The 17,845-nt window shown below is 37.6% G+C and overlaps 1 protein-coding gene and 1 long non-coding RNA gene across 3 annotated transcripts; one reads left to right on the forward strand and one right to left on the reverse strand.

Moving 5' to 3' along the window:
• Positions 1–3,535: 3,535 nt before the first annotated feature.
• Positions 3,536–7,083, reverse strand: LOC121755226. Of its 2 annotated transcripts, XR_006040667.1 has the most exons (4): positions 6,988–7,083; positions 6,165–6,899; positions 5,463–5,568; positions 3,543–4,471 (listed from the first exon to the last, which is right to left on the reverse strand). It is a non-coding gene; the product is annotated as an uncharacterized LOC121755226 (long non-coding RNA). The 2 variants fall into 2 exon arrangements; XR_006040666.1 differs by having other exon boundaries at positions 3,536–4,471; positions 5,463–6,899.
• Positions 7,084–8,789: 1,706 nt separating this feature from the next.
• On the forward strand, positions 8,790–17,479 carry LOC121754254 (carboxypeptidase SOL1-like). The gene is made up of 15 exons (XM_042149629.1): positions 8,790–9,126; positions 9,443–9,533; positions 9,631–9,726; positions 10,421–10,451; positions 10,555–10,611; positions 11,574–11,669; positions 12,134–12,256; positions 12,695–12,799; positions 13,481–13,527; positions 13,942–14,067; positions 14,182–14,284; positions 14,585–14,647; positions 15,874–15,954; positions 16,653–16,716; positions 17,084–17,479. Exons 1-15 carry the CDS (start codon positions 9,030–9,032, stop codon positions 17,392–17,394), a joined length of 1,491 nt encoding a protein of 496 aa, XP_042005563.1. The 5' UTR covers positions 8,790–9,029; the 3' UTR covers positions 17,395–17,479.
• Positions 17,480–17,845: the final 366 nt, after the last annotated feature.

Here is a 17,845-nt window from a genome sequence, read left to right on the forward strand (position 1 = left end):
CGAGTGTCGATCCACAGGGAAGGAATTGATTATTTAATTCTAAAACAAAGAAAAGACATACTAAAAGATGATTTGTTTTGTAGATTTTGATTTCTAAAAGTTGATGACAAAATACTACTGCAAGTTAACTAAGGAAGACTTTTCAAACAGGAAAAAGACGTCACTCCAAGTTGCTCACGAGGCTTGTATTATTCTACACCGATATTAAAAGCACATATTTGGGATTAACTAATCAACCTAATCGCGTGCACTGAACATGTCTACGACGTATAGTTCACAGTCAGCTGAACACTTGTTCCATGAACCAACTTTCAACGACATTTAATTCCTGCGGATGCGCGGGAACGAACGTCGTCTACTATAATCACTTACCTAATCCACTATCAATTTATCCCCTGAACAGTTCTAAATCGATAGCATACCAACAAACGATCAATCCTAAGCTATGTTAAAGAGACGATAGCAAAGGAATTAACATCACTACATCCATAGCCAAAAACATAGTGAATAAAATTAAGCACATTGTTGGACACAAACATATGAAATTAATGGTGTAAAAACATCCATACAAGCCTAGATTACAACTCGGAGCAACATAGAGAGTTTAGCCTAGAAACATGGTGAAATATGCAATGAAAACCGTAGGAAGCTTGCTCTCGTTGAGTGGAATTGGGGTTCTGAAACGGAGCGTCGGAATGATGGCAGAAACTCTGAATTCGCCGCCACCTCAGTCAACCACTTTTCCTCAATTTTCCTCAATCATTAATTGCCCCTACCCCCTTCACGTCACCCTCCTCTTTTTCTTTCTTTTCTCTCTCCCTCTGACACCTTTTTGTAAAACCGCCTCCAACAGCTCACGAAACTGCCAAATTGCAGTTGCAATTTCTCTACCCGGCCGGGTACATTAATGGGCATAAAATTAACCCGGCCGGGTGGCCAATTTTGAGAGCATTCTGGACTTCCCATGTCTCGCGAAAATCACCCGGCCGGGTGGAATTTTTGGGCATGAAATTAACCCGGCCGGGTGGCCACTTTTGAGAGCTTTCTGCACTGCTTTTCACCCTCCGAGCTTCATTCTTTGTTTCACCATTTACTCCTCTTCCTACACCCTAAAACACACTTTTGCAAGCATCAAACTATATAAATCATGTAAAGTTATGGGAATAACAATGTAAATTTGATTCACATCATTGATCTATAACCCTAAATTAGAGTTGTTATTATCTTTTTAATATTAAAAAATTAAAAAAAAATAAACAAATTTATACATTGCAATTTATAGACCACTAAATCTTTAAAATCTTATGGTACTATTAATTAGTTGCAACTTGCCATTAGAAATTAAGGGGTGAGTTAGCAATTAATCACGCCCCCTATTATGTAATTATGGAAAAAAGAAATAAAATTAGCTCACAATTAAATGATCCACTCTAACATAGAAAGACAGAGTTGACTTTGGTATCCAAATAATTTTTTCTCATGTTTTATACGGGATAGCCTCAGTGTTGTTAGGGTCGCGGGTTGGTCCGGAGCGATGAGGCTGGACTCCGGGTCCCGAGGCGATGGGACATCGGACCCATGAATCAGGGTGCAAGACTATTTATTATTTATATATTAGTAATAAATAATAATTAAAGATAATTCACTAATATATAAATACTTACAATAAAGAATTACTGAAGTAATTATAGTTGATTTCCTTGTTTTAATAAATTTTGTAATTGGTTAATTTTGATAGAAAGTTAAAAAGTTGATAGAAATCTTAAATTAATAGTAGCATTATTGAAAAGAGGAAAAGTAAAAAGATGGTACGCCCAATAACAAAAGTGCCTCGATTTTGTTAAAAGATGGCTCACATTAAGAGCATCTCCAGTGGGCGGACATCCCACTAGGACATCCCAAAAACACCTCCTGCCACGTCACTAGGACTTCCCATCCCACTGTCACGTCACTAGGACATCCCCTGCACAATCCGCCCTTCCCATCGCCCTTCCCACTAGGACATCCCGCAATAAAAAAAATCACAATAATTTAATTACGTAAAAACGGAAATATAATTTTGACACGGAATACGGGAAAGCAAAATACGGGCAAAAATACATATTCATAAAACATAAAAAAACATAATTAGAAAAAAGCAAAATACATAGTCATTCAAAAAAGAAAAATACATAATCCAACATCCCCGGCTCACTCCGCGCTGTCCTCGTCGCCCGTGCCGCCCCCGTCGCCCGTGCCGTCACCGTCGCCCGTGCCGCCCCCGTCGCCCGTGCCGCCCCCGTCGTCCCCTCCGCTAATCTCGGCGCCATCATCTCCAATGGGGGGCATCCCCAAATCGCGCCGACATCCATCGATGACATCCTTCAGCATCCTCTTGTACAGCGGATCGGTCGTGCTATGCCACCTATGCATGGTCCGGACCAAGCTTATCGTTAACTGCGCGCGGGCGAGGCGGTCGATATCTTCTTGGGGAGCAGGGGCCTCCGATTCGACCTCGAACGACCCGCTACCGCTGCTGGTTCCCCTAGCCCTCCGCTGCGCAGCCTTTTGCCCAACCGGGCGACGACGACGGCGAGAGTCTGATTGCGGTAGCGGGGACACTTCGTCGGCTTCCGGGAGCTCGTGCGAACCAGCACTGCTGCTGTATTCACCGGAAGCGTTGATCTTCGACCGCTTCGCCCAGCCCGATTCGACTCCCCCACAGATCGTCCTCTTTTCCGTCTCCTCCTCATCCTCCTCCACTGCCACCGTTCGTGAGGAAGACCCTGGGGCTTTCCCCTTGCCCTTGCCACGTCCCTTCCCCCTGCCCCCGCCCACATCATCGGGCGTCTGCCTGACTGGAGATATCCCTAACTCCTCAAAAGAGAAAGTTTCTATGCCGGTGAACTGAGTATCCGGAACATAAGTGGAAGGGGTATCAGTAGACTGCGTATCCACAACCGGCCGATAGACATCGTTTGCTAGTGGTTCAGGGCCCCTGCCACCCCCTCCCACATGCATCATCCCCGACATCATCCCCGGCATCATCCCCGACATCATCCCACCCATCCCCATCATATTTGGGGTCATGCCCCCCATCCCCATCCCCGGCATCATCATATTTGGGGTCATGCCCCCCATCCCGGCTGCCCTGGGCATCATACCACCCATACCACCCATCTGTCCCATCCAATTGTACATATAAGGGGACATCATCACACCCATTCCACTCATCTGTCCCATTGCCGGAATCGTTGTTGCATTTCCGCTGACGTTTCCATCCAGGTCGATGGGAAACGCCGGAGTCTGCGACTCGCTCGTGGCCGGGGAGTTTCTATCGTTCTCCATTAAAAGTAGAAATGAAATTTGTAGTAAAAGAAGAGAGAAACTTGTTAACAACAAGTGGTGCAAATGAAATGAAGTTCAACGAGCCGTATATATAGAGTTTAAAAAAAAAAATTCGGACATCCGAGCGGGACGTCCGACCCTTGCCACAGTGGCGGACGTCCGCCCACCCGTCGCAGGGACGTCCGAGGACACCCGACGTCCTCACGGGACGTCCGTATCCGACCCTAAACGCCACAATGGCGGACGTTCCGGTCGCCCGTCGCGACGTCCGACCGGATGTCCGACCGGACGTCCGCCATTGGAGATGCTCTAAAATACTAATAGAAAGGAATAAGTTTAAGCTTACCCTCTTCATAAAAACGGATTCACGCACGCCCCAACAGCACCCCCTTAGTTGCTCCCACCGCCCTGGGCGCGCCGACTGCGCCCCACGGCCCGAGTGCTCCCCGGGCGCGTTTTTGACAACACTGGGTGGCCTAACTATCCGATCAATGAGACCATATTCAAAACCATGATCTTTTGCACACTGACTTTTAAATCTTGCACAAGACCAAAATCTGAGCCAACTCCTTGAAAAGATAGCCTCTTATTCTTGCAGCTCATTACAAATATCATCTGTCTGAAAATAGGTGTTCTCAAATACATGCTATAAGTTGGTGGCAAGAACAAAATGAGGCTTGAGATACAAGAAAAATTAATTTATCAAACCTGACCAGTGTTGTCAAAAACGCGCCCGGGGCTCACCAGGGTCGAGGCCGGCTTCGCCCCGACATGGGTGAGCCGAGCGGGGCGCGCCAGGGCGGTTGGAGCAGCGAAGGGTCGTTGTTGGGGCGTGCGTAAATCCTTTCTATTAGTATTTTAATTAGTATTTTAATATGAGCCAACATTTAAAAAAATCAAGGCATACCACCACTGTTTTTTGGCTTACCATCTTTTCAACTTTTTACTTTTCGTCTTTTCAATACTACTACTACTATTAATTTAAGATTTCTGCCAACTTTTTACCTTTCCCCCAAAATTAACCAATTACAAAATTTATTAATTAAATATCAAAACACTGAACCTGACCACCGGCAGCTCCATTGTAATGAAACTCTTGGCAGCGGCATGGCAAAACGATTACCCGAAATTGTAAAGGAGATCACTGCACCGAGTGAAATGAATTTCACATTATCATACTATTATGCTAGTGACGTCAATGCATCTCTATCAATTGTCACATGATACAGAGAAGCTGATCAAAGAGATTAGATACATTATACTAAAATTTATGTCATTATATGATCATTTAAAAGGCAAGACCTTCCTGTCATTTTTACAGAAAGACAAATAAGTGATACAATAAAATCACCACGTTCTACTCTACATATACACGTTTTCAGACCTTGCTTTATGAGCCTATTTTATAGTAATTCCATATTTGTATGGAAATTGGATAGAGGAATTCAATATTGTTATTATATCTAATTATCAGTGTTGTTAGGGTCGTGGGGCGCACCGGGTCGATGAGGTGAAAATTCGGGTCGCGGGTCGACGAGTCGACCGGGTCGAGAGACCCACAAATCTAGGCTAATTTTTTTGCCTTTTAATATTAAATAGAATAAATATATTGCTCTAATGTTTATAATATATCAAATAATATAAATGTAGACGCAATTCATGTGAATAGAGATAAAGTGGAAAATAGAAATGATCAAAATATCAAAACAATTCTTAAGTCATAACATAATAAATAATTGAAACCGTTGTCTGAAAATATCAAAACAAAAGAATATATGAAGGGTGACAGCCAAAGATCTTTGCATTGTTTATTTGTTTAGGAGTGAAGATGCCGAATTCTAAAGTGTAGAAAATAGGTTTTAAAAGTTTGATGTGGTGCATGAATATATATAGAGAATTGTGAATGAGAGAGTTAGAAAACATGTGAGAGATTTGAGAACATCAGAGATAGCATGCGTTTAGGGCGACCCAGAGGCGACCCGGGCAACCCAGGGGGGACCCGGGCGACCCAGCGGCGACCCTGTATCTCGATCGACCCACCCATGTTGGGGCGGTGATGGTCTCGACCCGGGCGACCCGGGCGACCCGAGCGACATTTTGACAACACTGCTAATTATAGATTAAATAAGATGTACCTTCTCACCAGCGGCAAGGCAAGTAGAAAACCAGCATATTCCACACAGTGAGTGACTTTTCAAACACTGCATCATATCATAGATAGATAGCCATGCTAGGAGTGAGCTGCAACAGAGATGTATAGTTATCACAAGATTTTCAATATAAAAGGCGGAAAAAAAATACTACTCCTTATTAAATTACAACATAAAAAAATAAATAAATGCAAAAATGTATGTTCCAAGTTGTAAATGAAGAACTCACATCTCCATTAGTGTACATATAGAGCCTCTTTGAATCCTCAATACTGCCAAGGTACAACATTGTAGCAAATTGCTCAACTCTTCGTCTATGTTTTTCCCCAATAAAATTAACATGCTTACGGTACTGTTATTATTATCTTCTTGGAACATCAAATAATCAATTGTTTCAGGAATAACTACGGGGCAACAGATGACATGCTTGATAGCATAGCACTAATCTTTGATAAAAACAAAAGGAAATATGGTAAAGCTATTACTCTATTTTATAAAGTCATTAAAAAAAAACAAGTAATTCATAGTACAAATTTACTGGACATGTGTAACCAGATACTTTCAAGCAAATCAACCCCCTTCGACAGGGATTCTCTAGGTGTTCCAATAAGCATCATTAACACTCAAATTCAAAAAGATGAGTGTTATCCAATACATGTAATATAAACTTCTGCAACCGAGGCATACCTGCATTCATGTTAACGATGAACTGGTCGCTGCATAAACAAGAAAGATCAATTGAATTAGAGTTAGACTGCAGACGGCTGCCGGTTATTCCATACAAACGAGCACCTTCAGTTTCGGTAAGGCTATCAACGCTAATGCATCATCAACATTGCAGAAAAAACATAGTCCACCACTTTCCCAGACTAAAACACATAAATGATGACTCAATTTGGAAATCATGTATAACAACAATCTATCTTCTAGCATTCAAAGTTACATGAGCAGCAAATACTTAAGCAGCTAACAAATTTTGATCAGCATCCATCAAAAACAACAGCCACAATCAAAAGGGCACAAAGCAGTTCCTCCTGCATCTGGCTTCCCTATGCCCAGCTCTTCCTCTGAAAACACAGCCAGCCCATCGGCAGTCCTCTTCCTCGGTCCAGAAGTGCCGGCTGAAAATTCGAAGGAGTGGCTCTTCATACTCTTTTCCTTCTTTTTAAAATTGGCAGCAGCTACTTTGGATTTGGCTTTGGCTTTGGTTTCGGCCTCAGCCTTCTTCTCCGATTCCACTCTCTTGCGTTTATTTGCAGCAAAAATTTCATCAATCTCACTTCCCTTCCTTTTCCCTTTCTGGTTAGAGACCTTCTTTTCCTGTTCTGCAACGTCTTCTACTTTTGGGGGCTTCTTCAACTTACCAACTTTTTTCATCTTGCTATCACAATCTCTCTCTTCAAACCACCAAATTTTATCACACTGAGAAATCAAGCAAACATTATCGCAAATCTATTTCTGAAAATTGCAATTAAATATAATTTTGAATAGAGTAAGAAGATATGTATACCAGATAGGTTGCCAAAGAAATCGTCTGAAGCAGAATCTTTGAGAAAGCAAAAGGGGGAAAATATTAGGAACGCCGCTTATATTGGTGAAGTTTAATTCAGTGTTAAATGGGCTTTAACTAGTGGGCTATTAATTTTATTTAAATATAAGTATGCCTAAATTAATACTAGGTTTTTATCTACTGTTAAATGAATTATTAATGTAATTTCGCCAAATAATAATTACTGATAAAATTTGTTAAATTTAAATGAGTATTAATAAGTGAGCGCATATTTGTAATAATCAATTAAAATTTATTTTACAGTACGGTTTAGATAGATTATTATTAAAAGAAAAATTTGTATAATTTGTGATATTATAGTATAACATGAGTATTTAATAGTATAAGTAATAAGTTAAATGATAAAACATAAATAACATAACATAAAGTGGTCCTACAAGTGATACTTATAGTGACATAAAATAAAATAAAAGACGAACACCATGGTAAAATAACAAAACGAAACATCTTATAATTCGGTAAAGCAAAACAGTCCTCCAATATTATCGAGGTACGGAAGATATACTTTTTGATTGAGCTCTTTTTTTGTCGAATGTGTATTCCCTCAACTTGAAAATAAACACAACTATTAGGATCGACTATGAAGCACAAGTCTACGCCCATTATTTCGTTTTCTTCCCTCATAGTTTTGAATTCGTGGCCCATCTTTTGATGTTTCAAAAACTTAGCCATATGACCGTTTGTTTGTTTCATGCACTCATTTATTTTCTCATTTTGTTATATTAAGAGAGCAATAAGTAATGTCTGAGTTCTCAGATTATTTTTCCTTTAGTATAGTCTTCTTCATTCTGATAGATCTTGATAAAGAAAGCCACCAAAGTACGAGACTGACTTTTTGAATAAGAATTATGAATTCAATGTGATTCTTGTTGTCTTGAGCTCCTTGCACAATTTTGAAATTTTTTTAATCATTTTCCAAATCGAAAATTTCCAACCTAACTACTCAGATACATTCATGGAATTTCTTTTTCGTTTTCTCTATTGTTTGAATACGAGTCTGCATAATACTTTGCTACGCTTCGGCCACGTCAGATCTCTAACTTCATTGAATCCATCTTCCGCGCACTGCTATAATTGTTGTGCTAACTGAGATGCCCCTATTATTGGACCTTATAAAATTTGCGTATAAACTTGACATAAAGAATATCTTCACTCTTTCTTTGCATAACTTTCTTTACAAATTGACATTTTGTGAGGAAAAGATAAAGATGACGATGAGACGAAGATGAGATGACTATGATATTGTGCTCGCTTGTATTTATAGATATGTAATAATTATTCTATTTTTTAAATGGATGACTAGGATTCACTTCTACTTTTACGATGAGTGGCTAAGATTGAAAGCATACGGATTGTGCTTAATTTCTTTGTGTTTATGAATGAATAAATAAGATTTACTTTTGTGTTTATAATGAGTGGCTAAGATTGAAAGTAAATAAATTGTGTTTTTTTTATAAAAAAATTTGAATGGTGATTAAGATTTTTTTAAATAATAAATAGCTAAGATTGAAAGTATATATATTATGTTTTTAGATTTTTTTTTATTTTTAAATGAATGGTTAGGATGTACTTCTATTTTATTAATTTTATTATTGAATGACTAGGATTAGAAGTTAACCTATATTTTTGAAATTATTATAAAATTTAAATAAATAAGGAGTATGTAAACTAATTTCTGACAAAATGCTATGATTTCAAAAGAAATGACGCCACCTTCAACTTCGATGATGCTATCTGGAATCTGGATCTCTCTCGTTGAAGTGTAACGAGTAACGACTGACGAGGCTGATTTGCAGTAAAAAGTTGCATGCATCAAACATCTATTCAATTTTGGCATTAAGAGAAAATTAAATATAAATCGGATTCAATATCGATAAATTTCTTCCGCCTTCAACATTCAATTGGGCTGGCAGCTTCCCTCTCATCTCTCGTGTTTTTTTTTCCAGATTTAATCTCCATTCCATGAAAAAAGAAACCTCCAAATGATATTCTCTCTCCTCTTTCTCTGTCTAAACCTCTCTTCTCTCTTCCGTTTCTCCTCTGCCAGAGGCGCCCAACTCCACAGTTACAATCAATCAGGTATTATTGAGAATTTTCAATCCTCAATTTTTAGGCATCAACTTATTTTCAATTATCAATTACTGGTTTCGGATTGGTGTACCGGACTAAATTTGATCTGTGGTGACTTCATTGATGTTGATGATTCCATTGCGCTCAATGTTTGAACGACGGTTTATGTATTACTATTAGCCTTATATGGATTGTTACTTGGCTTTGTTATTAATTTTCGAAATGATATCTCCTTTTCGCCTTCCAGCCTGGGAAAGTACTGAACATTTACTCGTTCAATCCTCACTAAGGAATTTTTTTTATTTTTATAAATATATTTTGTCAGGTTTTGATGACAGAAATTATGGAATTTCCGGGAGGCGGATGTATTCAATGACCGACTTTCAAATGACTGAGGAAGATTACAATGCGAGGCTGTAAGTTCTCGGGTTTTGCTTGTCTATTTCTCTATGCTTAAATTAGAGTTGGATTTCCAACTTTGAGCTAAGTTTGGATAATGTTGTTTTTTCTCAGTGAAAAGTTAGCAAAAGGCTACATGAGTAATTCTGATCTTCAGAATGCTATGCAGGAATTTAATAGCCGGTGTCCTAACATCTCCAGAATTTACAGGTACCTCTTTAGACATGCTTAACTCTATGTTACGATCAACCATCAATATCAATCAATAAAATAAGAAAAGAGTGCCCTAGTGCTATTTTTTATGACAAATCTTTAGTTGTTATCAAAAGTTAACTAAATCACAGGATTTTGTTATTGTTGGTCCTGTTGTGTGTTCTTCCTGTTTCTTTTTCTATTTTAAAATGAATGGTTGGCAAACAAAATTTAAAATATTTCTTGGTGTTACAACTATCATGAGCTTCCATCCACCTTCACATACTTACTAGATTGGAACCGATACTGAGTTGGTAATCAGAGAATTTCTTCCTGGGATTTTATAGAAATTTAAACCAGTTTTACCTTAGCAATATGTACCGGTATTAAGATTTTGTATATAAAGTAATCCGATTACACTTTTGGCTTGTTCACTGATTAAATGGCCCTCATGCCAGGAGCTATTGGTAAGAGAAGAGTTTCAGGTGTCAGTTACCATGTTAATAGAACTTGTGCTAGGGGGAAGCTAGTAGCCTAGTACTAGTTATTTTCTTATAGTTTGGAAGAAGCAATATATCAACCCGTTCCCAAATTAACCTTCAACACCCTCTATAAGGTTATTACTTCATTGCTGTATATTGTTTCAAGAGCTCTACTATTATCTGATGTGCTCTGGTTCTCACTTTGTGGGCTTGACGGAACTGACAATCAGCATCGGAAAGAGTGTACTCGGAGTTCCTTTGGTACTACTGCTTTTCCAGAACCTGCATTATCGATTTTCTCTGGACAGCTGTAGAACTTGTAGGTTGTAAATGTGAATGCTTTACTTTTTTTTTCTGAACTTAGTTGGCTATGGAAATTTCTGACACACCTGGGACTATTGATGCTGAGCCTTCTTTTAAGGTAGTTTATTTTTCCATCATTTCACTCGTGGTTTAAATGATTGTTTTGCTTGGAAATGCTTCTGCATATCATGATGAACCCTAAACTTACAGATTAGCAAAACTTTATTAATAATTTGGGAAATGACAGGTAGCTAATTATGTGTCAAGAACTATATTCATGGAGCTATGCTTCCAGATTCTCAAAAAGATGAGTGAAAATTTGATATAAATGAGGAGTGATTATGTGATGGTTCAGTATTTGCCTTTGTAGATGAAACTCATGAAAGAAGAAATGAATATCATAGGTCTAACTGATGATGCTGGGATACTGATACCCATATCACTTGTTGATTTACCTGGTGGGGAATGAAGGGTCCTGATTTTGATGGAGTTGAGCCTAAATTCTATATCAGAGATTCAGAGTAGCTCATATTATACAATATTAGGTTTTCAAATAACCTCATAATTATATTACAGAAGAATTTGTAGCATAAATTTTGTTTCTAGTTGTCAGTCATAACTCATAACTACGAGGCCTTTGCTTATTATCACACAGGTCAAGTAGATAGTTGTTCCTGTAAAACATCTCAATGTTTTTATAATAGTATAAAATATATTTGAGGAGAGGTAATTTTGTTTGTCAGTTGACTCAGTTCTAGGTGAACCTCGTAATATTATAGTTCAGTTTTCAATAACTATGATCTATATTGAATTCTTTTATGCTCACTTATTCACTTTAAAATTGCTCTATGTAGGAGCTTTTGGTAGAATAAAATGTTTAGCTACATTGTGCGAAATCTAGTTGTAGGAAGGAAGGTGAGATGAAAGAATAGAGGGGACCTAGATTAATACATCTCATTAAATATGTTGGGCTGACTAGTTTAAGTAATAGGTATATAAGGCATTTTAGAGGTTTTACATAACATGTTTACCATGAATGTAGAATCACAACATTGATATCTCATTTGTCTCGTATTGCAGTTTGTTGGAAATGTGCACGGTAATGAACCTGTAGGCCGTGAAATTCTGTTACTTCTAGCAAATTGGCTGTGCGATAATTATTTGAAAGACTCATTGGTAAAGCTTTATTTTCACATTTGTCTATTATTTCTATTAATTGCATCACTTGGCACTTTTCACAATGAAATAGGGGAGACTATTAACAAATGTTATCATTATGTGTAGAAATCATGGTCACTTGATTGCTTCCGATGTTTAGTGTTTCTCTTTCCTAACAGTTTATGTGTAGCAACGGCTGTTCGTTTCCTCTTTTGCCAGAATCAATCTTGAACCTTGTTGAATTACCATTTTAACAATTCTTGGGAATGTCAGTGAAAAACTTGTCTGCTCATCAGATCACCAGCATGATGTGCTGTGTTTGAGATGTATCATTTCTTAGGTGTATTGTCTAAGTTTATTCTCAAAGTAGACCCATTTTTCAAATACTATTTTTATGTTTACTCAAGATTTCTCATTTGAATGTGTCCTGCTATTCTTATTGTGTTGTTGGTAAGTTTAAGATTAGGTGGTCCAATTGACAGGCAACCACAATTGTAGATGATGTACACCTTCATATACTTCCGTCCATGAACCCTGATGGTTATGCTCTGAGGAGGCGTGGAAATGCAAATCATATTGATTTGAATCGTGATTTTCCAGACCAGGTATTCTGCTGCATTATGTTATTCTTAGAATATAGTGCACCCTCCATCCCACCGTAGATGACCCACTTTCTTTTTTGGGTTGTCCCAACCAAGATGACTCACTTTCTTTTTTGGGTTGTCCCAACCAAGATGACTCATTACTAAAAATGGAAACACTTTTATCTCTACTCTACCCTCTTACTTTATTCTCTCCATTTAACACACAAAATAAAGTTGCATAAAATCATGTGCCACCCAAGGAAGGGGTCATCTTCTTTGGGATAGAGGGAGTATTCATTAGTTCTCAAACTAGTGCAATGGAGTTGGATGAGACGTACCTTCCAAGATGTACCTTCAAGCTCTTTTAGTTTGTTATTAGCATTTAGTTTTCCTTTTTCATGTTATCTGAGGAACACTGCTGCTTTGGCTTACTTCATATGAATGACATGATTGACATAGTTCTTTCATATGAATGATGATATGGACTTGCGGCAACCTGAAACAAAAGCCATGTTGAATTGGATGGAAGATATACACTTTACAGCATCTGCCACTCTGCATGGGGTAATGTTCTCCTCTCGCTTGAAAAATTGGGAACCTTGTCAAATTTAATGTTGCAGTTGATTTTTTAAAAGGTCCTATAGTCGCCTAAATACACCAACTTCGGGTGTATTCTAGTTTTTTCCCATGAACTTTGAAAGGAGTCAAATAAAATTACACAAACTTGATTGTTGAAGCAATTTTCCCACAATTTCCACCCAAATTAAACCTGAGGTGGCAAATAAGAATATTGACGTGGACAAATTGGATGTTGAGAAAAACGATGCAATACATAGAAATTTAAAACATTGTCGTTTCATTAAGATTTTACAAATTAAATCCTAATGAAAAACTTTTTGTTTTAGTTTGTAAATCCTAATCAAATGGCGACAGTTAAAGATTCTATGTGTAACATCATTCTTCTCAACAACCGAATTGTCCATGCCGACATTCTGAGCCTGGTTTAATTTGGACGAAAAGTGAAGTTGTGTAAAATTTGCTACGACAATTTAGTTCGTGTATTTATTTACTTCTTTCAGAGTTTATATGAAAAATCATAATACACAGAGTTGGTGCATTTAGGCACCAATTTAGCATTGTATTATTAAAAACACATTCTCCTCCCGCTGTTTATATGTCTATTAAGTTTGTATCCAGATGTTCCGTAAATGATGTACAAGCACCTAATAGTTTGTCCTTTCACAGGGAGCGTTGGTTGCAAACTATCCATGGGATGGAACTGATGATAAAAGGTGAATTTTGTACCAATTCTTATAAAAAAGGCTTCAAATGTTGCATCTGTATATTTGAGTAATCTCTTATTATATCACCTTGGTGTATTTTCTGGTATAAGAATTTGGGCCAGTATCAATTTGTATTGGCTGCCTCTGTTGCTTTTTAATTTTATCTTTTAAGTTTATTTTATTTTTGTAATTGCAACATTAAATTTAAAGTACATGCCGTGGTAGAATCGAACTTGGGACTTTTGGCTCATTAACCACTCTATCGCTAGGCAAATACACACAGACTCCTAACTTATTGCTTGCACCCCTTGCTACTAGCTTTTCATGGACGTTTTCTGTTTATGTTTACTTATCATGATTGAGTGATTTCATTATCTCATTCAGATTGTTTTCAACATAATTATTTTGAAATGGTATCTACAGGAGAGATTACTTTGGGTGCCCAGATGACAAGACTTTCAGATTTTTGGCCAGTTTATACAGTAGGTCCCACTACAAAATGTCTCGGAGCAAGGAGTTCCCCGGTGGGATTACAAATGGTGCATTTTGGTATGCTAGTAAAGTATAGACAACATGATTTATATTCTGTGAGGATCTTTAAGATGTTATACACTCAAGGCAATTTTTTGTTGCTAAAATCCCATTTCCGGCATTGTTTTGCAGGTATCCGTTATATGGTGGCATGCAAGATTGGAATTATATTCATTCTGGCTGCTTTGAACTCACTCTCGAGATTAGTGATGATAAATGGCCTGATGCTAGTGAGGTTAGTCTGAGCTCCTTCACACACATAAATACTCCCTCCATTCTAGGCCTTTTAGGGTTGGCACGAGTTTTAATGTGTAATTGGTAAAGTAAGAGAGGAGAAAAAGTAGTTGAAATTGTGTAGTGGATGGTGGGGCCCATAAATGATAAAATAAAAAGAAGAAAAGGTTTCCGTAAATGGATAAGGACTATTTCTATGGAACAGATGGAAAAAGAAATTGAGCCTATTTCTATGGACGGAGGGAGTATATATAGCTCAGTATTTTCTTATCTAGGTCTTATTTCTTATCTGTTGTTGCAGCTTCCAACAATATGGGATCATAACAGAATGAGCATGCTAAAAATCGTTGGGAGTGTAATTAAGGTACAATCAGTCATATGCTTTAAACTTTTTATGTACCCCACAACCTTTCTTCATGATAGTTGTTTTACCTTAAAAGTTTGGTAGAGTAAAGGCGGCTGCCTCTGGAAAAGGAAAGAAAGAAGCAAACGAATAAATAGAAACGAAACTCTCCTCTAAGGGACCACTCCTCCGAATAGGCCACATCGTATATGTTGAACCTTAATTATATTTCTGAATGAATGAAACGTAGGACGCATAGCCCTATAAAGACTGAACTGGCTGAACCTTGTTGAAATGAACTCTTAATCTGATTTCAACTCTAATGGATAAAAGATGATTCTAATAACAAACTTGACTCCTTAAATAAACAGACTTTTGAATGAAACAAATAATTAATCAAGACTAATTAATAAGTACTAATAACCAAATAATCTTCAACCTGTGATCTCTATCGATTTCTCTGACACTCGAAACCACATTGTCCTCAAGGCCCGGAAACAAGTTCAGAAAACGTCCCCAATTGCTAAAGCTCAACGTCAATATCATCCTGGCTTTTTTCATCAAGTGGGAATAAAAGAGAAACGTGACATCCATGGTCCATTAAGCAGGACTTGTTGTGCGACAGGAGCTGCCTGTACATGCTGTCGGGACGGGAAGCTAGGAACGGGGATATGAATGGTGATTGAAACTAAGGTTGCTTTCTCAGAGGCCGATAGTGGAGCACATGGTGGTGGTGGCAGCACATAATAAGGAGGTGGGACGTCGGGCCTTAATGGAAGCAGGGTGGTACGAAACTAAGGTTTCATGTGCTATTAAACTTGGGGGGACCACCGTCTACATAAAAGAAACTCTTCATTGAAGGGCCACTCCTTCTGAAGCCACAACATATTTGTTTAGCCCTAATTATATTTCTGGATGACTGAAATGTTAGATACATAGCGCTATACTGATGAAAAGAACTCCTAATCTGAGTCCTAATACATAAAAAGCTGACTCTAATAACAAACTTGACTTCTTAAAGAAACAGACTCCTTAATGAAGCAAATAACTAATAGAGAAATTAATAACAAATAACAATCTGTAACAATGATCTCTATCAACGTTGAGCTACAGTTTTATAGCTTATATATTGTTGCAGTCCCAGTAATACTGAGATAGAGAATACAGTTTACAAATCTTATGTGATCTCATATTTTTTCATGTGGGATTCTCCTTATAATACTGATTTATAAATCTTTAACATGCAGACGGGAATACATGGACAAGTTTTTTCATCTGATGGAAAACCTTTGCCTGCATTAATAGCTATCCAGGGAATAAACTACACGGTATGAGCTCATATTATCTCTGTTATATTCTATCTACAATATGTTTATCAGTATCAACATTTGGTGTACAACCCTCCTGCTAGAGAAAGAAAGCGAGAATATGTGTTTATTTGTATAAATTAAATAAGCAAGGGAATAGGAAAGATAAAGATAAACTTCTTCACAAATGAAGGCTCGGCCAAAGTTGCTGCTCACACAAAGTACTCCATCATTACTACTCTTCCCGCATTGAAGACCACATTCTCCACTTTGGCACCTCCAAAGTTCACCAGCTTTCGACCCGAGGCGAGCCAAGGATGACCTTGGTCTGTATCACCTCCTATGAGAAAATGACACATTTTAACATGAAATCAAATTCCTAAACAATGCATAACTTTGTGCATATAGTTCAATTAAATATCCAGCTTGATACTTGATATGACTAGAATGATGACATGTCCATACACTCTAATTAGTGTTTATTTCTTTGAATTATAGCAAAAGAGATTGGGCATCTGATCCTATTCTCTCTTGTTTCTGTTCTCCAATTTATGTTTTCAGTGAGAAGACAATACTTACTGATTACATTGAACACCTATATACAATAAAGTCCATTCCTTGTGCTCTGATTTCTGACACTGCTACTTTATGATAAGTGTGTAGCGTTGTTGTTTCTTATGCTCTTTCAATAGAGCTTTCTGATCCGTCACCACCCGCAGATTGCTGCTGGCAAGAAGTTCGGTGAGTACTACCGATTGCTGGCACCTGGAGAAAAATATGAAGGTACCTGAGTTAAATATTAGCTTTTCCTCGTTGCTACACAACTTACATTAGTTATTTAATTTCTTCAATGTTTGGAGCTGGATTTGAATCTGATTTTATCCACAACTCAATGTTTTCCTGCAAACATTCTTTGGCTTACCTCATATTTTTACAGTATACCAGTTTACATCTACTTTTATTTAGTTAGTATACGATCCTCATGTTGAACATCTGATACGTAAAGCTTCAAAATCCTTGCTTAGCAGCGAAAAGGAATGATAGAAAAAGTTGTTCTGTTATATATCAGTTATAGCATCAAAAAATTCCCAGAGCCCAGTTTTCATCCAATTTGTGAATGAAGCATCTAATAGTTGGACTATTTTTGCAGTTATTGCTAGCATTCCCGGGTACAGATCGAAGAGGGCTTGTGTTATACTTGGTGAAGCAGCACAGGCAGTAGATTTTGTTCTTGATTCAGAGTCGAGTAGCATCTACAAGGATGGTCGAGTTTTGGAGGATTCAGGTTGCTATCCAGACAGCAAGACTGGTCTTCAGGCAGCCGATTTATTGCCTGCGACACAGTTGGAATTTTGTCTACTTTTATTTGTAATGGTAGGATTTCTTTGCTTCCTAATGAAGAGGAGAGCAAGAAGGAACGAAAAACAGATGTCTGTGCCCAGACGAGCAGCAATGGTCTGAGAAATTATTATTGTGTTAGTTATAACTCATTATTTATATATAGATAATAATAGTATCCTTGAATAAGGGAAGGAAAAGCCCAAGGTATGTTTACTATAATATCAGACAGTTGAAAGTGAAAGAAACCAAATTAAATCAATTTAATGGCCTGCTTGAAAAACGAAATATCACCGACATATTATGTTTGAATTTTCTTTTTCTGTAAATTGCTGTACTATATTTTCAGTTTTAATAGTTACAAACACATTTGATATCTGATAACATCTTATTTAATTACAAACAAAATTTGTGGGACGTATGGAAATGGAAAAGTGTGACAAAATTTTAAGGACGAGAGAGTATATCCGCTTTATTTGAATCTAATTCTCAAATAAAGGTATTTTTTTAAGTATTAGTAATTTTCTGCTTCGATAAGAAACAATTCTATCAATAATAAAAGTGTGAGGAGGTA

The sequence above is a fragment of the Salvia splendens genome, chromosome 11 (genome assembly GCF_004379255.2).
Source record: "Salvia splendens isolate huo1 chromosome 11, SspV2, whole genome shotgun sequence".
Classification (NCBI taxonomy): domain Eukaryota; kingdom Viridiplantae; phylum Streptophyta; class Magnoliopsida; order Lamiales; family Lamiaceae; genus Salvia; species Salvia splendens.